The following is a 23,343-nucleotide window of genomic DNA, read 5'->3' on the forward strand; positions in this document are numbered from 1 at the left end:
CATGATCTAGTTGACTGGCTAGGGCTGGGTGCTAGGTTGGACTGGATGATCTTGGAGGTCTCTTCCAACCTGGTTGATTCTATGATGAAGTGCAAAGTTAGTTTCTTAAAAAGAAAACTATTTGTAGAGAATTGAAGGAACCTTTCAAGAACTCAAGTGCCTGTACAACAGAATTTCAAACCACAGAATACCTTTCACTGGAAGAATCATTGGAGCTCATTTAGTCATAACTTCATATAAGACATATATTAACAAATCTAAGTAGCATGGGTTAAATATGACTCTAAAGCAGCTACTACCATACCAACAATGTATTTTAGAACAATTGTTAAGCATTCTTTAAAACCAGTTCTTTGAGATCATAATCTAATTGTGCTGTGTACCAATGCCAATTAATTTCATGAAGCAGACCACAGAATTAGAAAGATTGACCACTCTTGGACCTAGAAGCATGCAGAGAAGCAAACAGGATTGTCAGACTTACAGAAGAACTTTTGTTTCAGAATTATTAAACAGAGAACAGATCTTCAAGGTGGAGTAAGATTGGAGGTGATATGACACACAAACCTAAAGTGGCACAGAGATAGTGACTAGAGGAAAGTATTCATTATTTCTTCATTTACTACTTACTCTATTTGAAAAATAGGAGGTGCCAAAGTACCAGGAAGCAGGTTTAAAACAAACATAAAGATGTGCATTGCTCAACTGAAATCATGAAAGCCACAGTTAAAGCATGCAATGAACAGCAAGATTTTAGATCAGCTCAAAAAGCAGTAATGAAAATAAAAGCAAGAAGAATTAAAAGCTAAGAAGTAAGACCACAAGTTTCTGGGGCAGAGAGAAGTAGCATACATCTTACTTTCTATTCTATCCTTAAGCATCCATTTAATTTGCTACTGTTGAAGAAGGGATCCTGGGTTAGATGGGCCTGCAGACTTCAACTCAGCCTCATAGATCTAGTTTTAGACTGGACATTAGGAAAAAAAATCTTTCCCAGCAAGAGCGGTCAAGTATTGGAATGGGCTGCCCAGCAAGGTGGTGGAGATACCAACCCTGGATGTGTTTAAAGGTCGTTTGGATGTGGTGCTTGGGAATATGGTTTAGGGGTGAACCTCGTAGAGTAGGGTTCTCTGTTGGACTTGGTGATCCTGAGGGTCTTTTCCAGCTTGAATGTTTCTGTGATTCTCTTCTCTGAGGAGAAGAGGTAAGCAGACAGAAAACCCTCCAGAAAAGCAGCATCAGTTTCTCAGGCTCCTGCTACTGGCCCCTTTCACCAAGCTGTCAAACCTTCCCCAGGCAGAAAGAAGGGGCAGTTTTAGGAGGTTCTCTTCTGTGAATTTTTAGCAGTCTTTTTTCTCCCATGGGATGCCTGCTTTCAGTTTCATAAGGTTCCCCAAATTCTTTGTGTGAGAATCACTTTGAAGTAATGATCAAATACTGATTTAGTTAAATGAGTGAGCCACAAAAAAAGAAACCATAAGCTTTAAAGTGCACAACAGTTCAGTAACTTTGGACTATTTTTAATCATTCATTGCCTTATTATCTTTTTTGCTGCCTTCTGAGAATGACAGTACCCTTAAGATTAAAATCAGATATGAAAATAGATACCTAAATGCAACATTCCTCTTGAAGCTCAGTAAGAGATTTCTAAGTCTCAATAAATGATAGCAAAACTCTATGCAATTCCTTTCCATTTGCCATGGTAACTAAAGGCAACTTCGGGGGTCTATGGTTTCTGGATGCATCTTTTATTGAGGCTGGTGGTTGTTATGTTTGTTGGAGTTTGGTTTATAGGGAAGAGGAGGTGGGTTTGTTGTTTGGGTTAATTGTGATGAGCTTTTTGTATCAAATGCAAAGCAGCATACTTCTGTTTTATTGATCATAGTTGTGTGCTCATCACGGCCACTTCTACCTTAATCTTTTCCTTTTTTCTGCCTGCCAACTCCCTTGTAGTTATCTGTAAATGGTGACATTTTGCTTAGCACATTCCATGCTTGAGAGCATTTTTATGCAGAAGAGGAGGAAGATACCACAGAATGTTTAACCCAACTCACATTCAAAATTATGCTAATGCTTGAATATCACAGAATCCTAGGATGGTTTGGGTTGAAAGGGACCTTGACAGATGATCTCTAGTTCCAACCTATCTGCCATGGGCAGCAGGACCTCCCCCTCAACCAGGTTGATTGAAACCCTATGCAACCTGGCCATGAACACTTCCAGGAAAGGGAGTATCCACAGCTTCTCTGGGCAATCTGTTACAGTGCTCTACCACCCTCACTGTAAAGAATTTCTTCCTTACTGCTCATCTAAATCTACCCCCTTTCAATGTAAAACCCTTAACCCTCACAGTCAATCACTCTACTCCCCAAGTAAGTCTCTCCCCATCTTTCCTGTAGGTCCCCTTTAAATAGTGAAAAGCTATTTTAAGGTCTTCTCAGAGCCTTCTGTTCACTAGGCTGAACAACCCCAACACTCTCAGCCTGTCCTTACAGCCCTTCGATTATATTCATGGACCACCTCTGCACATCCACATCTGTTTTGCGCCCCAGAGCTGGACAGAGCACTCCAGGTGGGATATCAAAAGGACCGAACAGAGGTGGAGAATCGCCTCCCATATCTGCTGGCTACACTTCCTTGATGGAGCCCAGGACACAGAGGGCTTTCTGGGCTGCAAAGGGTACAGTGCTGTCTTCTATTCACCATTATTTCTTTAAGAGAAAAATGAAATGGTAGTTGCTCAAGATGTAAAGACAGCCCCCAAAACACATCCAGTAAGACAAAAGAGTCTAAATTACTCAACTACTACCTAATCTTGCAATCCAACCAGGAAAGGATGAAAGAGTTTGACAAAATAAATATATTTCACCCTTTGGCACCTGGGTCTTCTGATGTTTAATTAAAAGAAAGGGCTAAAGGCTATGTTCTTCTCTGAATGTTAGCTCACTGCTGACATGCCAAACGGACAACCACCTCTCAAAACACCTCTCTCTCTCTCTCCCCCCAACAGGAATGTAAAAATCATTTTAATTTAAAATATAACAACCCAAATAAAAAAACATTAAACTGAATTTGAAATGCTTCATTGGAAGACAACTGTGCTTTGCCTTCCAGAAATGCATTAGTGGAAAGATTCTTGGTGCAAAACATTAGACATGTTCTTTCTTGTATCACAACAAAGATGAATTCATTCTTTTGGGAAGCAACAACAGCTGAGTGCACAGTATTGGCCCTGTAGTTAAAAAAGCAAGGATCCTGACTGCAATATGTATTGTTTAATACCTTTGTGATAAATTTATTTGATCACATAAATTAGGTCATTCAATTCAGTGCATCTGAATTCACTGTTGCTGATGTCCACCAAGTGACCTCATGAACTGCTTCTAACAACGTAGTGACCAAAAAGACATGTCCTGACTCCAAACTCAAACCCCAGCACTGTGGAGTCACATAATGTAAATCAGGTTAAAACACATCTATGATACTAAGAGCTGGCCAGGTTACAGCTGAAATCTAAGTCCCTGAAGGACTCCAGAAGATTCAGAATTATACATCACGTCAACAAGCAGTATTGCCTCTATTCTGCTAAGGAGCTTTCCTTTTGCAACGAGCATGCTCCTAGCTGCCCTGTTAAACCAGTTCTTAACTGCATTTCACCTGGTTTGCACAGATTCCTGCAGACCTGCACTACATATACACCTTGAACAGATCATTTAGATGCTGCATAGAGGAGAAGATAGCATCCCTAACCCAATAAAACCCACCAGAAGTTAAGCATGTTTATATGGATGTATAATCAAAGTCTATTTTCAGGCCTATCACTTAACACATTACCCTACAGAAAAGCCTTTAACTACTTACTGAAGTAATGCTCCACAAAATTCATAGAATCAACCAGGTTGGAAGAGACCTCCAAGATCATCCAGTCCAACCTAGCACCCAGCCCTATCCAGTCAACTGGACCATGGCACTAAGTGCCTCATCCAGGCTTTTCTTGAATACCTCCAGGGATGGTGACTCCACCACCTCGCTGGGCAGCCCATTCCAGTGGCAAATCTCTCTCTCTGGCAAGAACTTCCTCCAACATCCAATTGTCTCTATAGAAAACACACCAAACTACATATTCTTTGTTATCACTCTTAGTTTTTAGACACACTTTACTTCCAAGAGAAGTAGATGTTTGAGTTCCTTCAAGTCTCTAGAATAGTTCTTGGCTTTGTGCTTTCTTTTTATCCCAGAGCCAGATAGGCTGCATTTTTTAAGCCATGGGCTGCATTTTTATCTATAACAGGAAACTGCAAAAACTAAATCAAAAGGACATAATTGAGCAGGTCATTCTGGCTAGTCTGCAACAACAAGTCTCCAGGTCTCCTGGTCTGTTACAGGATGCGATGGATGGCTTATTACTACGAACCTTATTAGGTTATCCCATATCAGTGAGCAGCGAGGACACCCTCAATCCTGCAAACAAACTCTTCACTAGTGGAAGTTAGAATCACAGAATCAACCAGGTTGGAAGAGATCTCCAAGATCAGCCAGTCCAAACTAGCACCCAGCCCTAGCCAGTCAACTAGACTATGGCACTAAGTGCCTCATCCAGTCTTCTTTTGAACAGCTCCAGGGACGGTGACTCCACCACCTCCCTGGGCAGCCCATTCCAATGCCAATCACTCTCTCTGCCAACAACTTCCTCCTAACATCCAGCCTATACCTACCCTTGAGACTGTGTCCCCTTGTTCTATTGTTGATTACCTGGGAAAAGAGGCCACCCCCCACCTGGCTACAGCCTCCCTTCACGTAGTTGTAGACAGCAATAAGATCACCCCTGAGCCTCCTCTTCTCCAGGCTGCACACCCCCAGCTCCCTCAGCCTCTCCTCATAGGGTTTGTGTTCCAGGCCCTTCACCAGCTTTGTCACTCTTCTCTGGACACATTCCAGCACCTCAACATCTGTCTTGAATTGAGGGGCCCAGAACTGGACACAGCACTCAAGGTGTGGCCGGACCAGTGCTGAGTCCAAGGGAAGAATAACCTCCCTCATCCTACTGGCCACACTCTTCCTGATGCAGGCCAGGATGCCATTGGCTCTTTTGCCCACCTGGGCACACTGCTGGCTCATCTTTAGCCTGCTGTCAATCAGTACCCCCAGGTCCCTTTCCTCCTGGCTGCTCTCAGCCACTCTGGCCCCAGCCTGTAGCGCTGCTTCGGGTTGTGGTGGCCAAAGTGCAGAATCCTGCACTTGGCCTTGTTAAATCTCATCCAATTGGCCTCTGCCCGCCCACCCATCCAGCCTGTCTAGGTCCCTCTGCAGGGCTCTCCTACCTTCCAACAGATCAACACCTGCTCCTAGCTTGGTGTCATCTGCACACTTACTGATGCGGGACTCAATCCCCTCGTCCAGGTCATCAATAAAGATATTGAACAGGACTGGGCCCAGCACTGATCCCTGGGGAACACCAAGTTCTGTGAAACATTTCTCTTTCCTCCAGTATTCCCTTGAGATTTCCTTGATTTAATTTAGAGTCAGCTGCACGTACACGTTCATTTTGACCAGGCATTAAAGCCCATGGCTATGTTCAATGTAAACAGTATTTAAAACTGTAAAGAATATCTGATGCATATTCTAGGACCTAACTGTTGGCATTACACTACGCCCTGATTTTTACCACTAAGATGGGATGAATTTTTACCACAACACACAAGCATCTGAATATTGTTTTGCTGCTTAATAATCAAACACATAACAATGGCACAACCTAGTTACAAGATACCATAATCTAATCTCAACAAAATACGAAGCACACAGTAGCTCATTTCCCACTAGGTCTAATTAAATAAACATGTCTCTAACATTGTTCTTGTCCCTGCACAGTTGTTTGGGGTTTTTTAAGCTTCAGGCCAGATATACTTCAGGCCATAAATCCACTTATACTCTTCAGATCCTTTTCTGTACAACCTGTGTCAAATCAGTACTACAGGGCTGTTTCATAAATCAAGTATGGACCAGACATCAACTAGAAATTACTATTTGAACCCCACTTGCAGGCAGAAAGATGGGTTTGTCCAAGCTATTGCTCTGCATACATTGCTTGTTAATACTGTGTTGCCCACCAAAAATAATGCCAGTCAGCATCTTGCTTACTGTGAAAGGAAGGCAGGATTGGACATGGCACTTGGTGCCATGGTCTAGCCTTGAGCTCTGTGGTAAAGGGTTGGACTTGATGATCTATGAGGTCTCTTCCAACCTTGGTGATACTGTGAAAAGACCTGTTGGTTCTGTCCCTCAGTTCAGAAACAAGATTTTCTAAGCTTTAATCCATGCTTACAAGGAAGTCAGAACATGCTCAAGGACATTCTTTTACAGATCAGATTGAGTTTAATCTGCAGTGAATCTTGAATATAAGGCTTGTAGTGTTCTATTTTTTCACCAAGTTTACCCTGATATGAAATATACTTTCACACTTTTAAAAATGGAAGTTCCAAAGCTTATATTAGCAAAGATAGGATAAAACTAGTTTTAAAAACACTATATTGGGAATCTATCATACCTGAACTCTGCATAACACTGAGGAAATAAAAGATAGCAAACATGCAGAGTATTACAACAGTTGAGAAAGAGAAATAATTTTGCTCATTAAAACAGAGACAAAATCATAGTAAAGATACTTGCCAGATTTCATCATACTCAACAAAGCATATGAAGTGTTAATTTATACTCACATACTTACATATACACACATATATCTCTATATATACATACATAAATGGTTCATTTGTCATTTCAGTCAGTAGCACAAATCACATGCTTAAAATTGAACCAGAGCATAAAAAATTTCATAGCATTCCTTATACAAGGCTGAAAATGTCATGGAATTATCACTCCATATGCCTATTTCAGGCAAAAACTGACACCAATCTAATCACTTCTCAACTATATTTAAGCAGAATTGTATAGCAAAATGCTAACTAGACCAGTTTTTTCCTGGCTTTATAGATGGAGCTGCATTTACAGGTTCACTCTCCCAGCAGATTTTATTATGTGCTGCTTAATCCAAAGAAAGAGAATCTAAAACCTGTCTCTAAAACTTAGATGAATCAATTCAGGAGGCTATCTGCAACTGGACCACAGGTTGAAGTCACAGTACACAGCATGAAGTGTCTTTTTTTTTCCCTTCCAATTTTCTATTTACTCTGCACTTGTACAGTTCCTGCACAGGCCTTTTTGTTCAGATTCTACCCATATTTCTTTTCTCCTGACTGTTTAATTGCCATGCATTTTTCTGCCTCATCACCTACTGCTCACTCTCCCTTCTACCATTCCTTTGTATTCAGCACAATACAGCACATCTTGAGAAGGAAACTATCACTCTCAAAACTTTTAACCAAACTTAAAGGAAAATGAAATGAAAGTTGTGAGCAACTTATTGTTTTGAGGGTATTTCAGCTAAATAGGTTCTTCCATAAAAAAACTTTACCAAGAGAAGAGATATTTTAATCCAGTATCTTCACATTGTTTTGCTTATACACCCTTCTGCTTGCAGTAAGTCTCATCAGACTTAAATCACTTTTCATTCAGGACTAAGCTGTGCCAGTAAAAGCTGAATTTTGTTCTAACAAGCATAAAAACAGAAGCACAGCTTATCAACTTATTTGTACTATGCCTCCTGCATTCATTGTACTTTACTCAAATAGCCAGACAGCAGAAAGAAACAAGACAGAAGAAGATATTAAAATGTCTGTGCTAAACCATTTGCAGCCCAAAATAATTGTCTTTACTACTACTATCAAATTCCATCAGTATTTAGACACTGCAGGTGCAGGTTATTGATTCACAGCAAATGCTTGCTTGCCTAAACCAGTACTCATGCTTCAGCACACACAGCAGCAGTATATCAAACCAAGACTATAAGTCTGTGCCATTTTTTTAATGAAAGAAAAAAAAAATTAGGAAGAAAAAGACAGCATATTAAGATTTAAATGTTATCTTTGACTTGGACTACCTCAGCAAAAAGAGCACCATGTTGCTAGGACTGCTAGAGATTTATATGCCAGTGTTCTTGAAAAGCTCTTAGGATCAATGCAGTAATGTACGTCTGAAATAACTGATCTCTCACAAGTGCTGCTCTCCTGATAGCATCCTCTGTCTCTCCAGGCAATATGCAATCTGATGACCTCAGAATATGCAAAAAAAAAAGATGCCAAGGGTTTATCAGAGACATTTGTGTCTCTGAAAGATACCAATACCAGGCTACAGGGGGACCCACATGCTGGGAAAACACAAATACCACAGCTCACTTTGTTTGAAAACCAACAAAGCATGAAGCATATTAGCATGCACTACCTTTGTAATCATCACTGTTATTTTAAGAAATATGTAGACCCTCAGAGGCAATACTGTAAGTTTCCTGCAACAAGGGCTCTGATAAAGACTTAAACTCAATGCAGATGTTCAGCATTTTTACTGACTTCCAAAAATGTCATTTGGCCTAAGAACTTCACTCCTGAAGTCTACCTCAACTCCAAAAACTCTTCTGTGTAGGCAAATGGACAGGGAAGAGAGGAGCAGAACCATATTTTAGGCATTGGTTACCTACAGATTTTAAACATCTATTTAATGCAATGATTCTGGTCATATGAATTAATCAGACTTCATTTTTAAAAGTATCCTCGGGTATAAAAATTGTGTAACTACTTTTATCAGACTTCAACTGCAAGCAAACCCACAAGGTCCTCAAAGCTGAATTACTTAACCTTTCTGAAGCCCATATGAAATAGTTATGTTTAAAGATCTGGACCTATAAGGACCTATCCTGTGAGTACACTTTGCACTTCACTCTAGCACATACCACTCAGTGGGAAGAACTCCAGCAGTCCCACTTGGAAGAAGTATTCTTCCTTATGTTTCCCTCTCTCACTGTATGAATTTCTACAGTTACAGGGTGCTCATTGTATTGTTTTTTTTCTTTAAATGACTTCAGTCAACGAAACACAGAACCATTTAGGAGTATCATGAAGTACTTTCTTTTTGCTAGAGGGAACAAAGTGACAACACGTATTGCAAAACATGTCAAAGGCACGCGAGTAAGAAAGGTGCGGTCTGCTTCAGCTGGTTACAACACTCAGACTTGCAGAGCCCAGGCAGCTGCAATGCTGCTAGCACAACCAGCATTCCTACTTCTCAAAAGGTGCTTAGCTCTGCCAGGCTGTAATGTGTGGACAGAGCTGACAGCCTCTTTAATGTTTGACTCCAGTTACTGTCAGGTGTCCACGTCTAGAAATATTTCATAATCCACGGCTTAGTTTTATTCCAAATAATATCTGCATAACAAATCTCCAGAAATTAAACTACACAAGGAACATAAAGGACAGAAACGTAATTACTGTAAAAAAAATCACACTAAAAATATCACACAATTACACTGAAACCCATTGAATATTTTATACAGACACATAATGGATCCTTAGAGGGAATGTTCACCCACTTGAGTACATAGTCTGTAAGCAAGCATTTAATTTTCTTAAGGGCTGCTGCTGCCATGGCTCCACAAGAGTATCTACTATAAACTAACAGAAAGAATAAATTCACTTTGAAATTCTACATAAAACTGCAATTGGTTTATGCCCTTTAGAAGAACAACTCACATTCAGAACAACCAAGCACTGAGCACCACTACAGTTAAGTGCACTGAGAATACCCACAGCTTCACAGATCAGAACTTAAGCTTTATCACCCTCTGTCTGCCTTCAATCACTTAGTTGTTCCCTTCAAAACTGCAGAGTACAGTAAGGTGGGTCATGCTAACCAAAAGCCTAGAGGCATTTTGTTGTTCAGACAGAACTGAAGCACTGCTTTTAAACAAAGAGGGGAAGAGAAAAAGAAATCAGCTGCCCACATCTTTGAAATCACAGAGCAAAGCCTTCAGACCTTCATCACTTTAGCAATAAAGAACCTTCTCCACACGGTATGCATTACAACGGTGTTCATACCACAACTTCGAGCAAGTAAAAGCTCTCTTGCTCTTTTTAACAGTTAAAAAGCCATGACACAAACCTGGGTCCACGTGTCTAGAGTTTCTTCTAATTCCATTTGTTCGTTTCTGTAGAGCAAAAATACAAATTAAGGATATGAATAAATGTGTCTTCATGTAGGCATAATGCACTCCTCTCTTTCCCACAATCTACTAGGCAAAGCTGGTATTCTTATTTCCCCCCAACCACCACCACAATTATCTTTATCTTGTAGAAAGATCATCATTTGTGAAATATTCCTAGTAACATAGATGGTTTTCTCACAAATCCCATTCTTTCCTGACGCTAGGCTCAAAAGATTCTTACTCTGCAACAGGTTTGTTCATACAAAATCTTTTGATAGCAAGAACAAATGTATTTTTAGATCATGGATAGGGGGCAGAATATGTTGTTTGCTATTATCCATCCTGCATCATGACCATGAACACAGAAAGTATCAAAGCTGTTTGCACTGCTTTAATGAGGCAGAAACGTTCACTATTACTAATTTGTACTTCAGGCAGCTAGAACTTCCAATGTGTGTTAGTTTGAAGCAGGGTGGAATGTTTTGGTGAGAAGAAGTAGATCACAGGCTGTGGAAGGAAAACAAGGCTGATGTCTACTCCCCTCAGAGCCTTGCTGAAGAAGAAATGAAAACATTAGATAACACTCTCCCCATTTTGTCTCACACTGCTTTGAGCTGCATCTCCCTAACCTCACCTTCCATTTGGACTAACCCACTTTTGCTTCATAACCTCTTGGCTGAATCTCCATTCTTCCTTGGGACTGGGGTAAGGTTAGAGAGGGGCAAGGGGAAGGTGCAGGCATGGTTGAGAGCCCCTCCTGGGGACTCAGGTTTCTGGGAGGGAAGTTGTGTTTTTGTATTACCTGTTACCTTGTATATTTCTGTACAACACTGTATATACTGTAAATATCTGCTTGTGTATTGTGCTAGCTGTAAATAAATAGCTTCATTTATATTCCCAGAGCTGACTGAGACTAGTCTGGGTGATATCTAAAGTGTGGGGGGGTGGGGTACACCCAAACCATCACACTATGGATTTACTTATTTGCTGAGCAAGTACTTAAATATGTTCACCTTCCTCTTTCTTTTAAAGTTTGGCTGACTCAGAGCAGTGTCAAATCCAAAAATCTCTGACAAGACTGAGACTTTCTCTCTGATTTTGTAATGTGTTTTATATTCCAAGGCACTTCATGGGGAATACTGAAAATAGCAGTGTGAATGGTGCCATGGTCTAGCCTTGAGAATTGTGGTAAAGGGTTGGACTTGATGATCTATGAGGTCTCTTCCAACCTTGTTGATACTGTGATACTGTGTTACTGTGAAATAACGCCTATCTGTGAAGCACTTTGCTTTTGCAAACTTGTTTTAACTCGTCCCCTGCAGGAAGGTACATGGATTTGTTACTTTAATCAAACTACGCAGAGAACAGCACGTTGCATAACAAAGGGAACAATTAGGTTGCTTCAATTTACTTGCAGCTGATAGAAGCTGATGCAGGACACACACAGAGGAAAGCCAGAAAGCAGTAACCTGAGGCACAACCAAATTACTAAGCCCTGTAGCATGCTGGCAAAATGAAAAGCTTGGTTTAAAAAGATCTTTTGAACTTTGAAGTGTTCGGACACATTCCCTCTGTACTCCACAGCTGTGATTAAAAAAGAGGGTGCAAGTTTTGTTTCGTCTGCAGCGGAAAGAAGAAACATTTCAAGCTGCTGGTAGAATGAAGGTCGTATTAGTGACTAAGAACAAAAGCCTCAATTATATTCTTCTTGTTTTGTTTTGATGGAGGCTGTATCGCTGATGAGGATTGATGCAAAGCGGTGAGCAACCACAAGAGAGGGAAAGTGACAGCACAAAGATACAGAAACGTTGAACTGAAGTATTTTCTTTTAAAATACAATAGAGCTGGGTGCTAGGTTGGACTGGATGACCTTGGAGGTCTCTTCCAACCTGGTTGATTCTATGATTCTATGAATAGCTCTGGGCCCATGCAACTCATATACACCAAGGGACCAGAAGGAAAAGCATTCTGAGGAAAACCATTCTTGAGTTGTATGGAAACAGGCTTAATATGGTGCAGTGTACTGTGGTACCAGTAGACTCTAGTACATTACTGGTAGGAAAGCTAAATGCTTTTTTAAAATCATTGCACAGAGAGCATTAAAGCAGGCACTGAAGGGAGAGTCTCGGTAAGAATTGAAGAAACGGTGACGTTCTGGATCAACTCCATCGGCAGCAGCAAATCAATAGCTGCAGAAAGGAAGAGGTTTTTAACCCCTTCACCCAAAAAACCCAACCGATTAATCAGCCAAGCCAGGGAGTGAGAGGCCAAGGAGAGGGAGGGCTTACATTCAGCCTGGATAGCTGTTCCCCTCACCCAGCCACAGCCAGAGCTGGAGTGACGGAGCCTGGCAACGCCACAGGGCCCAGGAGGGGATCTGGTTACAGGGCGCGGCGCTGCCAGCCGGCTGCAGCCCTGGGGAGCGCCAGGCAACGCCTCCCGCAGTTCAGAGCGCCCTCGCTGAGCTGTGCGCTGGGCGGAGAGGAGCTAAGTCAGGCGGCACACGGCAGGGGCACGGCTGATGCAGCCGTGACCAGCGTCTCCCCGTGCTAGCACAGCCTTCTCCTCCCAGGTTGCCCAGCCCTTCCCGTGCCAGGCCCCCAGTGCCCACTGCTGTGGCCTGCGCCGGCCTGAGGCCCACAGGCGTGCCAGGGCTCCTCTCGCTCTGCGCCTGCTGTCGGCTGGGCGTAGAGGGACACCGAACTGGCTCCAGAGCCCACAGACGTGGCCAGCCCTGTGCGCGACTCTGCCCTGCACCAGGCACGTCAGCAGGAACGTCCTTCTGGTTGCGCTGCCCGCGTTAGGCACAGCAAACACGCCGTGCTTGTGCAGCAGCACACGGACCTGTGCGCTGCTCAGAGCAGCCTCCCCTTTCAGCAGCTAACCCGTCAGAAAACTGATACGAAACAGACGCTACAAACTGCTACACTGTACGTGTCAAGTGCTGCCCGTCCTTTGTCAGAAGTGGCAGACAAAAATCCGCTGCCACGCTGCTGTACCTGAGTGGAAAGCTATCAGGAGCTGGCCACAAACACCCCAGGTTAGCTTTCAGCCTCCTTGTGCTGGTGCTGCGTTACGTGCACCACAGTCTCTGCTCCACGCAGGACCCATTTCACTGCTCTCTCCGGGTTATGTAAACTGATAACTGCTGGATAGCTCTGCCACTCATGCCTTTTCACGAGAAAAGCAAACATTGGAGTCTGGCATGGGTGAGATGGTGCACTGTGTAAGCCCAGCAGGACTCACTGGCACTTAAGGGGAAAAACAAATCATTACATTTAACTCTGCTGCCAGCTTTGGTCTAGGAACAGTAAGGATCTAGGTATTAGATGTGAAACCAAGTGCATTTTTACCTCTAACTTAAGCACATCTCCATCCCTTCCAGTGCTCTCAGCATTAAGTCCTACCAACTGAAAATTCACCCAGAATTTAAAAAGAATACAATGATATTTAATTATGAATGCTTTGTTTCTTTCAATCTCTCACCACTCTGAAAATCTGTTGTTAAACACAGAAAAAAAACAACATACCTGCCCCAACAGCACATGCACAAAGCAAATAAGGAACTCGATCTTGTCACTGACAAAACAAGTATCACATGCAAAGGAAAACAAATCCTTACCTCGTGTTTCAGGTTCCCGTGTTCTGGAACATAAGTAAAAATTGGCATTATTGGTGATTGGCAATTGTACACTTTATATACAGCAATCTCAGTCTGTGTCGCGTTGCATTACAGAGAACGCTGGTACGGTCTCTTGCTACCTGATACCTGCAGCTGCCTTGGCAGCCCAGGGCTGTTCCAGGTGCTGTTGTGCAAACCCCTCCCCGCTCGTTGGTGCTGCCAGGCTGCACTGCGCTGGCTGGAAGGGCTCTTCGCTGCAAGGTACGCTGCACATTCTAGCTATCTGGCTCACAAAACTTTGTCGAGTGCTAGGGAATTTCAGATATTCTTTACGTGTATCTACTCACTGGGAATTCAAAAGCTTCAGCTTTTCATTGCATGTCAAGTTACGCTTTGTCTCGTCTTAGCATGTTGTTGTGTGTCAAGCCAAGATGTGTACCTCTTAGCTCCCAATCTATCTGCATTTTGTGTCTTTCAGTCCAGTTCAGTGTTGCACTAGTGTACTACAGACTTTGAAGCCACTGGTGACTCATTTCCCTCTTCTATTAACAATTTAAAAATTATTACCAAAAAATCCTAAGGCCCCACGGGTGATCAGGAGCGCACCAAGTCAAAATCACTTCTGCGCACGCACCACCACCCAGTACAAAAGAATCAGAAAAGAATACTTTTTTCCCCCACACACACACATTTCTCTTTGAATTTCTAATTTGCTGACAGGGATTCAGCTCCATTCTCGATTTGGGTTCAGTGTTATGAAACGCACACACACCTGTATTGACGTGCGCTGCAGCCGGCGCCGAGGCAAGGCGCAAGCTGCGCACGCCAAATCTGGACTTCATCACATCTACAACCTGTCATACTTTGTACACGAGAAGTCACGGTCACACTAAAGCAATGAAAAAGCTTGAGCTGCAAGTCAGTTTTCTGCTAAACGTTAAAAAAAAAAAAAAAAAAAAAAAAAAAAACCACAAACTGTTAAATAATAACGTGTGGAGGGAGGGATTATCTTTGGCTTTGCAGCATTTCATGCAAAGCTAAGGCATGCCAAGACCAAGCACTCCGGCTGAGGACTCTGGGCTGGGCCAGGGAGGCGCAGCCTGTTTACCTCCGGCAGAGCTCTCTTCTCACGTAGGCTTTCAGCCGCCGTTTCCTCTCTCACACAGCGCGCCAAAGACACATCATCTTGCCATCCACAGAAACACTCGCACCATTATAACCCTTCCCAAGGATTCATTTGCATTTGCATAGTGAGCAAAGAGGAGAAAAAGAAGCCTGCTCCGAAGGAGGTGGTGCTGCTAAGGCTACTGAGGTTTTCTATGGAGCCTGAGGCAATCAGCCAAGTGAGCGCTGCTCAAGTTCAGTAGTTTGGTATTTACTTTCGCAATTTGCTACACCTCTTGAATTTTTGCCAATATCTGAATAAATCACTTTTTTTTTTCCCCTTATGTTTGATGTCAGCATTGTGAAAGACTTCAAATAAAGTCAATCATTTTGATAAGTACTTACAGAGCAGGAGCAAAACTTCAAACAAAGACCTGGGAGGTTTTCCTTTCTCTTTTGTTTTAAATGACCTATATTTAGTTGTGCAAATCTCCTGATAGAAAAATTAAATGGAAATGCCACTCTGTCCTCCAATGGGAAGGAATGAAGCTGATTTTTATGACTGCTGTTGAAGATTAATTTTACCTCTAGGAAATATCCCAAACCCACCTATGCAGAGGAGCTTCATGTGATGACTGCAGCATCCCAACGTTTCATAATAAGAAACTTATGACTAATTTCCTATAATCAGATTCAAGAATTCACTACCAAAAAAAAAAGGCAGTAAACGCTCCAGGTAGCTCACATAAAATGAATTTCATGAAAAGGGAGCTGGAGGGATGGGATTAAAAAGAAAAGCCCAAGATTTTGCCAGCAATTGTGGATTAAAATGCCTTTTTCTTTTTTTTTTCACTTCACTTAGCACTCCAGGAATAGAAAAATATTCCATATCTGTATTTCCACATGAAAGCCTATTCAAAAATAAGACTTAAACTTGTCTTGTTATTTCATTAGCTTAAAAATTCCTGTATTTCAGAATATTTTGTATGGATTTATATGATTTTTTTTTCATAAGAGATCTTTTTCAAATATTAAATAGGCACAGGAGTGGGAAAAAATGCACAATGAAAATCAACCAACCCTCATTTCTATTTACTTTCAGCAAAACTAAAAATGATAGCAGATACTTCACACATGGCAATATTGATCCAAGTTCCTGCTCATCCCCAATGTACAAATGAAATTATCAAGTGAGTTCTCGGATCTGAAAGGAACCTACTTACACTGCCATAGCTCAGCATAATGTTTAGGGGGGTTGTCGAGTGTCTGAAGGGAAGACACCACTGGGTCATATCTCATACTTGTATTTTACTACAAAAGCAATATGGAATAGAATAGAATCAACCAGGTTGGAAGAGACCTCCAAGATCATCCAGTCCAACCTATCCCCCAGCCCTGTTCAGTCAAATAGACCATGGCACTAAGTGCCTCATCCAGGCTTTTCTTGGCTGGATGTTAGGAGGAAGTTCTTCCCAGAGGGAGTGATTTGCCATTGGAATGGGCTGCCCAGGGAGGTGGTGGAGTCACTGTCCACTCAAGCAAAGCCTGGATGAGGCACTTAGTGCCATGGCCTAGTTGATTGGACAGAGCTGGGTGCTAGGTTGGACTGGATGATCTTGGAGGTGTCCTCCAACCTGGTTGATTCTATGATTCTGTGATCAGCTGGCCTCAATAAGTGAGGCAGTACAGACTGAAAATGGGAATAAGCTGCTCCTCAGGTGTGCTAGTTTGAAGCTAGCTAGAATGTTTTGGTGAGGAGAACTAGATTACAGGCTGTGAAAGGAAAACAATGGTGATGTCTACTTCGGTCATAGGCCTGCTGAGATGTATAGGAACAAGAAATAAAAACATAGATAACCACTCTCACTTGGGCTGCTGGCTGAGCTGCATCTCTCTAACCTCACCCTCCAGTTTGGACTAATCCACTTTGCCTCCTAACCCCCTGGTCAAGCCTCCATTCTTCCTTGGGACTGGGGTAAGGTTGAGAGGGGTAGGGGCAGTTGAGAGCCCTTCCTGGGGACTCAGGTTTCTGGGAGGGGAGTTGTGTTTCTGTATTACCTTTCACCTTGTCTATTTCTATCTATAACTGTATATACTGCAAATATCTGCTTGTATATTGTGCCAGCTGTAAATATAAGCTTCATTCATATTTCCAGAGCTGGCTGAGTCTAGTCTGGGTGATTTCTAAAGTTGGGGGGAGGGGCAGGGAACACCCAAAGCACCACATCAGGGCTGCAACAGAGCAGTTGGATTTACATGGGAACTAAATGGAGAGTAAATAAAAAGGGTATGTATTAAACTACTCATCTTTCCATTTGAAAATGAAAACTCAAAATATTTTAAATGCAAGAACTATAAAGTAAGTCACTATAAAGGAACTGTAGGACTACCTGCTCCTTTCCAGCCCTTTAACCAGTTACTGCACAGTCAGAACAAAGAAAATCATGGCCCACAAGTAGCATAGAGCAGCACTCTGCATAGAATACCAACCCCCTTACGTGACTTCTGTTCAGGTTGAGCAAGGATGGTTAAACAATACAGCTCAATCTTTGCTGCAGTCCAATAAAAAGTGGCATAACTCCAATAAACATGCTGGGATTTAAGCATTTAACTTGTCAATTCTGTTGACACAGTGGGTTTGGAGCAGAGCCAGCAATTTTGCAACTATTGATCAGGCCAGCAAAAAGGTAAACAGTGGAAGCTGCTGATCTCCTCTCAGATGTCAGAAACGCTCTTGCTTTTTGGTGAATAATATCTGTTTTGCTGTAGCAAGCAATTATTCAATAAACAGCACAGACTATCTCATTGGGTATACACATTACCATATGAAAGCAAGTCTAAACTTAACCCATTCTCAGGGTAATATTTTCCTTCCATTTCATCACACAGTTAAGAATTTTTTCCACCTAAAGAAATGCAGGATTTTTTTTCCAGAAGGAATTATCTGAAGGAAAAATGAATCATGCATCAGCTAACTAAAAATTCCTATAAAAATGCCCAGTGTCCTGGTTGGAATTAGACAGAACTGAGCAGTGATTTTACTTTTCAACTCAGTCTCTTCTATGTAACTGCATGTTCTGAAGTTAATGGCACTTTTCCACAGGCAGTGACTGTTTCTAGTAGGGAACAGCCTCACTGTTTCCAGTTAGCACCTGAGGGGAGGAGCAGACAGGACAGGTGACCATAAGCTGACCAAGATATTCTGTTCCATATACATCATATTCAGAGTAAAGCTGAGGCACCACAAGGGACAAGTTCACCTCTCTTCCTCAATGGCCAGCACCTGAAGGGGACCTTGTCCATTCTGCCTTCCATCCCAAACCATGAGTTTCTGAATATAGCTCCAGAACTCAGCTCCTCAGTCTGGTTCCAGTCTTCCACAGACTCCAGTCTGGGACTTCTGCCACAGTCTCAGTGGTGACAGTGACTAATTGCTATCAAGGGGGCTGGGTTTGATGCAGTTTTGGGTTTGTACATATTTGTGAATGCTTCATTTTATTATTATTACTTTCATTAAAGTAGTTTTAGTTTTCTTTACTAATTCATAAGTCTCCCTCCCTTACTCCCTTTCTTTTCCCCTTTGGGAAGGGAGAAAGATTAATAGAGAGTGTCTGCCAGTTGTTTAGTGGCCTGCCCTGCCCTAAACCTTGAAACTCAGTGCTGTTCTAATCTGTTTATGCCCTGATGAGAGATGCTTCTAACATTCCCTGGGAACAATGATATAAAGAAGAAAGTTTTGTGGGTTTGGCACAGTATTTAAAATATTCAAAACATATTCAGATTGTACAACAGTTATTGGAGGTTCATCTAATTGAAATACTCAGCAGTCTGTGGAACCAGCAAACATTTGCCTGAGAATATTTCATCCACTATAATTGGACAGATTTGGGAAAATTCCAGTTTGGCAAGAGAAATGGATTGTTAATTTAGCTGGTTTAGACTAGCAGTCTAAATGAGCAGACCAGTCTAGACCAGTCACTGGACTTCTGCAGCATGTTCTGAGCAAAGTGATGCTATTTCATTAATGCTGAGGACCTCTGTAGAAATTGCAAGGACCACAGAACAATGGGTACAATGGAAGTGGGAATAATGAGGGATATAATTTCTTTCTTTTCTCTTAAAGGTGTGTATTACTCATGCTCAGTAATCAAAAGTCCCACTCTTAACCAGTCCCAAATATAAATCCTCCCATATAATGGAAGGGCATCATCAGATAAATGAAATTGTCCTCTGCCTTGAAATAGGGCATAGAAACTCAGGTAAGAAGCAGAAGTAGAAAATAAAAAGGAGACTTCAACAACAGAAAAGAGCAACATTATGTGCTAATAAACATGTCAGAAATATGTACATCCATTTTGTAATCCCAGTGCTTAAGAATTTTGTAAAGCTTTGTGTTTAGAAGTGCACAATCAGACTTGCAGTTCATCAGAACATAAGCAAAAAAGAAAGGGCATAGAGGACTGAGCCACAGAAAGAGACCAGAGCATAAGAGTGAAATGTATGGAAATGCAGAGGTCTGCTTGAGCATGTACAAGGAACCATTTCAGGGGAAATACTTTTTCTTAAACAGTGAGAGAGATGAGCACAAAAGACTTGAACCAGCACTAATGATTTACAGCAACAAAGGCAGGGACAGTAACTAAAACCCACCACCGACATCCAACCACTTAACTCTGCATCTTTCATCCCTGCCATTTCTAGTCTGCTGAATGGCCTGCTCTGAAGCAAGGCATCTGAAAAGCTAAGCCCATGTTTGTGCACAAAGCATAGCATGGCAACACAGCAGCTGACCTTCAGATTTTGTCCATGTTTTTCTCCCAAGTGTGTAATTTTCATCTGACCCTTATTACATTTGTCATTCTAAAGCTTTCATCTGGCTTGGCTGTCCTTTGAATTTTTTACACATTGTAACTTACAGAATCATAGAATCAACCAGGTTGGAAGAGACCTCCAAGATCATCCAGTCCAACCAAGTACCCAGCCCTGTCCAGTCAACTAGACCATGGCATCAAGTGCCTCATCCAGCCTTTTCTTGAAGACCTCCAGGGACGGTGCCTCCACCACCTCCCTGGGCAGCCCATTCCAATGGGAACTCACTCTCTCTGTCAATAACTTCCTCCTAACATTTCATCCACTTGAGGAAATTCTGAGCATCATTTCACAAAGGCTAGCAAAAACATCTGCTCAGTGGCCCAAAAAGAAAACAAAACCTTCACCTCTACAGAACCAGAAAATGCAAATGCCTTTACACCTAAGGGTATATTCTCATTGCAGTGCTTTGAATTTTGATCACCTCTTCTCAAACAGACCTCCAGAAATAGAAGTCATCTATGGAATGAGAATGAAAAATCACCTGAGGTGCAGAATACATTCCACTTATTAAGAGATAATTGAATAAAAAAAGATATTAAAAACTATTCAGCCCAGAGAGCATGCTAACAAAAGGTCATGAGAAGTCATAAAATAAAGTCATTTATCACACAGAAGTAGATAGTCAAGGCTTCTATTGACTCTTCTCATAAAACCCTAACAGAGTCCCACATGGGCTGCCCAGGGTGGTGGTGGAGGCACCATCCCTTGAGGTCTTCAAGAAAAGACTGGATGAGGCACTCGGTGCCATGGTCTAGTTGACTGGATAGGTCTGGGTGCTAGGTTGGACTGGATGATCTTGGAGGTCTCTTCCAACCTGGTTGATTCTATGATTCAACTGGAAAGGTAGAAAAAAGCCAGGCATAACCAGCCTACAAATTATAAAAAAAAAAATAAACAAACAGTAACATTTAAAAGAGAAAAACAAATCCAAACAAAAACTTTAGGGAACTCATTGTTCCAAATCTTCTGAAATGCAGTTAGGGAAGATAGGCAAAGGTATTAACAAGATGCAAAATCTCTGAGGATACAAAAAGGAAAACAAAAAAAAAAGAAATAAAAAGAAGAAATTTTCACTGGATTAAGAAAGCAGCATCCCTCCTGGGCACTGTCTGCCATACAGAGCTTATGCACTTCTCTGTGAAGCACCTGCAACCACCCACTGGCAGAATGACAGAACTCTAGATTGAACAGGCCACACATCTCTAATGGGGTACATACACATATATTTCACCATGAGAGTGGTGAGAGGCTGGAATGGGTTGCCCAGGTTACCCCATCCCTGGAGGAGTTTAAGGCCAGGCTAGATGAGGCTGTGGCCAGCCTTATCTAGGGTAGGGTGTCCCTGCTCACAGCAGGGGGCTTGGAACTAGATGATCCTTGTGGTGCCTTCCAACCCTGACTGATTCCATGATTCTACCTACTTTTTTCAGTGTGTGTGGTAGTAATTACTACTACATGACTGAGTAATAATCATGTCCAGATTTCTACAAGGGAAATTGTGGCTGGTGTCCGTTATAGCCTGTGGAAAAGGTTGTAATGGTCCCCTAGAAACAGAAGAAATGCATAGTAATACAATAAATGTTCCCAGGCATTCTGCTATATTGAAGCACTCCAGCTACACTTCACAATCTCTTACCCACTAGCACACCCAGACCACTTCTGCTAATTTCCCACAGGAATGGTAAATGACATCACTAGAAAAATTAAATTTACCATAAATTAAAGTCTCTAAAGACTTCAAAAGGAAGAGTTTCCAAACGAAAACTGTGTTGGAATGTTGTGCATGTAGAGCATCCTTTCCCTACAAAATGCAGAGAAAACAGGGAATATTACATGGTGTCTTTGTGCCTGCCTTTCCTGAGCAATATTGCACAACTTAGCAGGTGTGGCAGGTAACCTATGGGAGATCTCATTACTCAGCATGGCTCTTGAAAAATAAAAAGCATAGCTCCAGAAAATAATTTATACTTGGGGTTGCACAAACCAGGGTTTAAAAAGAGTCTGAATTGCCCCACCCCTTTATGGATCATACAGGCAACTGGTAATAAAACTCCTCCTTAAACCTTTCCTTACACTGTGAACATTAGGAATGGGCAAAGAAAGGGTAAAAGTGGAAGGAGAAACCTCAGCACTTCCCTTCACATTCACTGGCAAAGTCCCTCATCAAGCTGAAACAGGACACGTTGTCAGCAAGGTGGGCAAAATCATTTGTCTTTTCCATACTCTTTAATTCATAGAGCATGGGGATGCATGACAAGAACTGCAATTTACAGGTTGTTTTTCACAGCTATGATCTACTCCCAGGGCAGGCTGTGAGGAAGCCCCAGCCGACCATCTCCTTTCATGCTGCCACATGAACATGCAGAAGAGCTTCTAGTTTGTAACAGAGCTACAGACAGCTTTGAGTCCTTGCATAGAAGAAAAGTAGACTGGAAAGAGAAAAAGAAGTTTGAAGAGAGGACAGAGAGCAGAACACCTCGATAAAAGCTAAACATAGAAAGCCAAATAGAAAATAGCCTCTAAGTAACCCAGTTGCTTCCAATTGCTCTTAAGACTTGGTGCAGTATCATTTTACAATGGGCAATGATTTCAAGTAAAACCCAAATTAACATTCTGGTCCTCTGAAGCTGTACAATGATAACTTATACTACTCACAAAGAAGTGGAAGTGTGATTTGATTTTGTTCCCTCTAGCAAGTGCACAGCAATACTTAAGTATATACAGGAAAACTGCAAGAAATCAGGCCTTGTGTTATCCAGGCATTTAATGGTCATTCTTACTGCTACATGCTGCACCATATGTGTCCACAGCTCTTTGGAGAGGAATCAAAAGACAAGCTCCTGCCTCCTGGGGTGTCAGCTATCCAATTAAACTAAAAACTACAAAAGCAATTAAAACAGAAGGTACAAAGGAAAGAAAAAAGTAGGAACAGGGATGGTTTAAACCAGAGGAAATTGCTCTTTTGTGAAGAGCAGTGTGTGTTTGTTTTTCCACTCTATTAGTATCAATGCAAATGCTTTAGAATATTCTGGTTTCAATGGAGATTTATTTTCTTTATAATATCCATAGGAGGTTCTACCAAAAAAAAGAACAGTGTTCAAAAAAAGGACTTCATTGAAAAATATTGTGATTTATTTTTATGGCTTGTAGACCTACAGAATAGGTTTTTAAATTCCAGACTTGGAAGATGCCTAAGACAGGAAAGTAAGTGAGAAAAATCAAGCTCACTGACTGCAGAAGAAGTCAGTACCTGCCACCCTGATGATTTCATGACAGAACAGGCAAATAGCACAGTGAGCCAAGAAGCAAAAATCAAGTCAGGAATTAATGCAAATAGGGACAAAGGCAGAAACAAGTTTATACAGTTTTGCAAGGGGAAAAGCAGCCAAAATTCTGAAGCAGGAGCTTAGTGAAGCCATGATGCAATTAAAGCAGTGGGAGAGATGATTGCTGCAACATCTTTTTGCAAAGGCTGCAGACACCAATATCAGAAAGAGAATTACACAACGGAGGAGGTCGCAGCAGCTGGTGTGAGAACAGGAACTTCACAAACTTCCTTCTTGCAAGGAAGGTAGAGGTTTCCAAGAAGCGAAAGGGACAGTGAACTAGAAACTTTGCCAACATGTACAACTGCACTCCAGAAATCATTGTG

The 23,343-nt window shown here is 41.8% G+C and overlaps 1 protein-coding gene across 7 annotated transcripts in view; it reads right to left on the minus strand.

Moving 5' to 3' along the window:
* VAV3 (vav guanine nucleotide exchange factor 3) overlaps positions 1-23,343 on the minus strand; it is a 184,219-nt gene that overhangs the window by 50,012 nt on the left and 110,864 nt on the right. For all 7 annotated transcript variants that reach the window (XM_064147095.1, XM_064147093.1, XM_064147094.1 and 4 more), the window contains 2 exons: positions 13,716-13,738; positions 10,051-10,096 (listed from right to left, as the gene is read on the minus strand). In XM_064147095.1, the coding sequence (XP_064003165.1) occupies positions 10,051-10,096; positions 13,716-13,738 (69 nt within the window). The remainder of the gene's footprint in view (positions 1-10,050; positions 10,097-13,715; positions 13,739-23,343) is intronic.

The sequence above is a fragment of the Pogoniulus pusillus genome, chromosome 8, assembly GCF_015220805.1.
Source record: "Pogoniulus pusillus isolate bPogPus1 chromosome 8, bPogPus1.pri, whole genome shotgun sequence".
NCBI lineage: Eukaryota > Metazoa > Chordata > Aves > Piciformes > Lybiidae > Pogoniulus > Pogoniulus pusillus.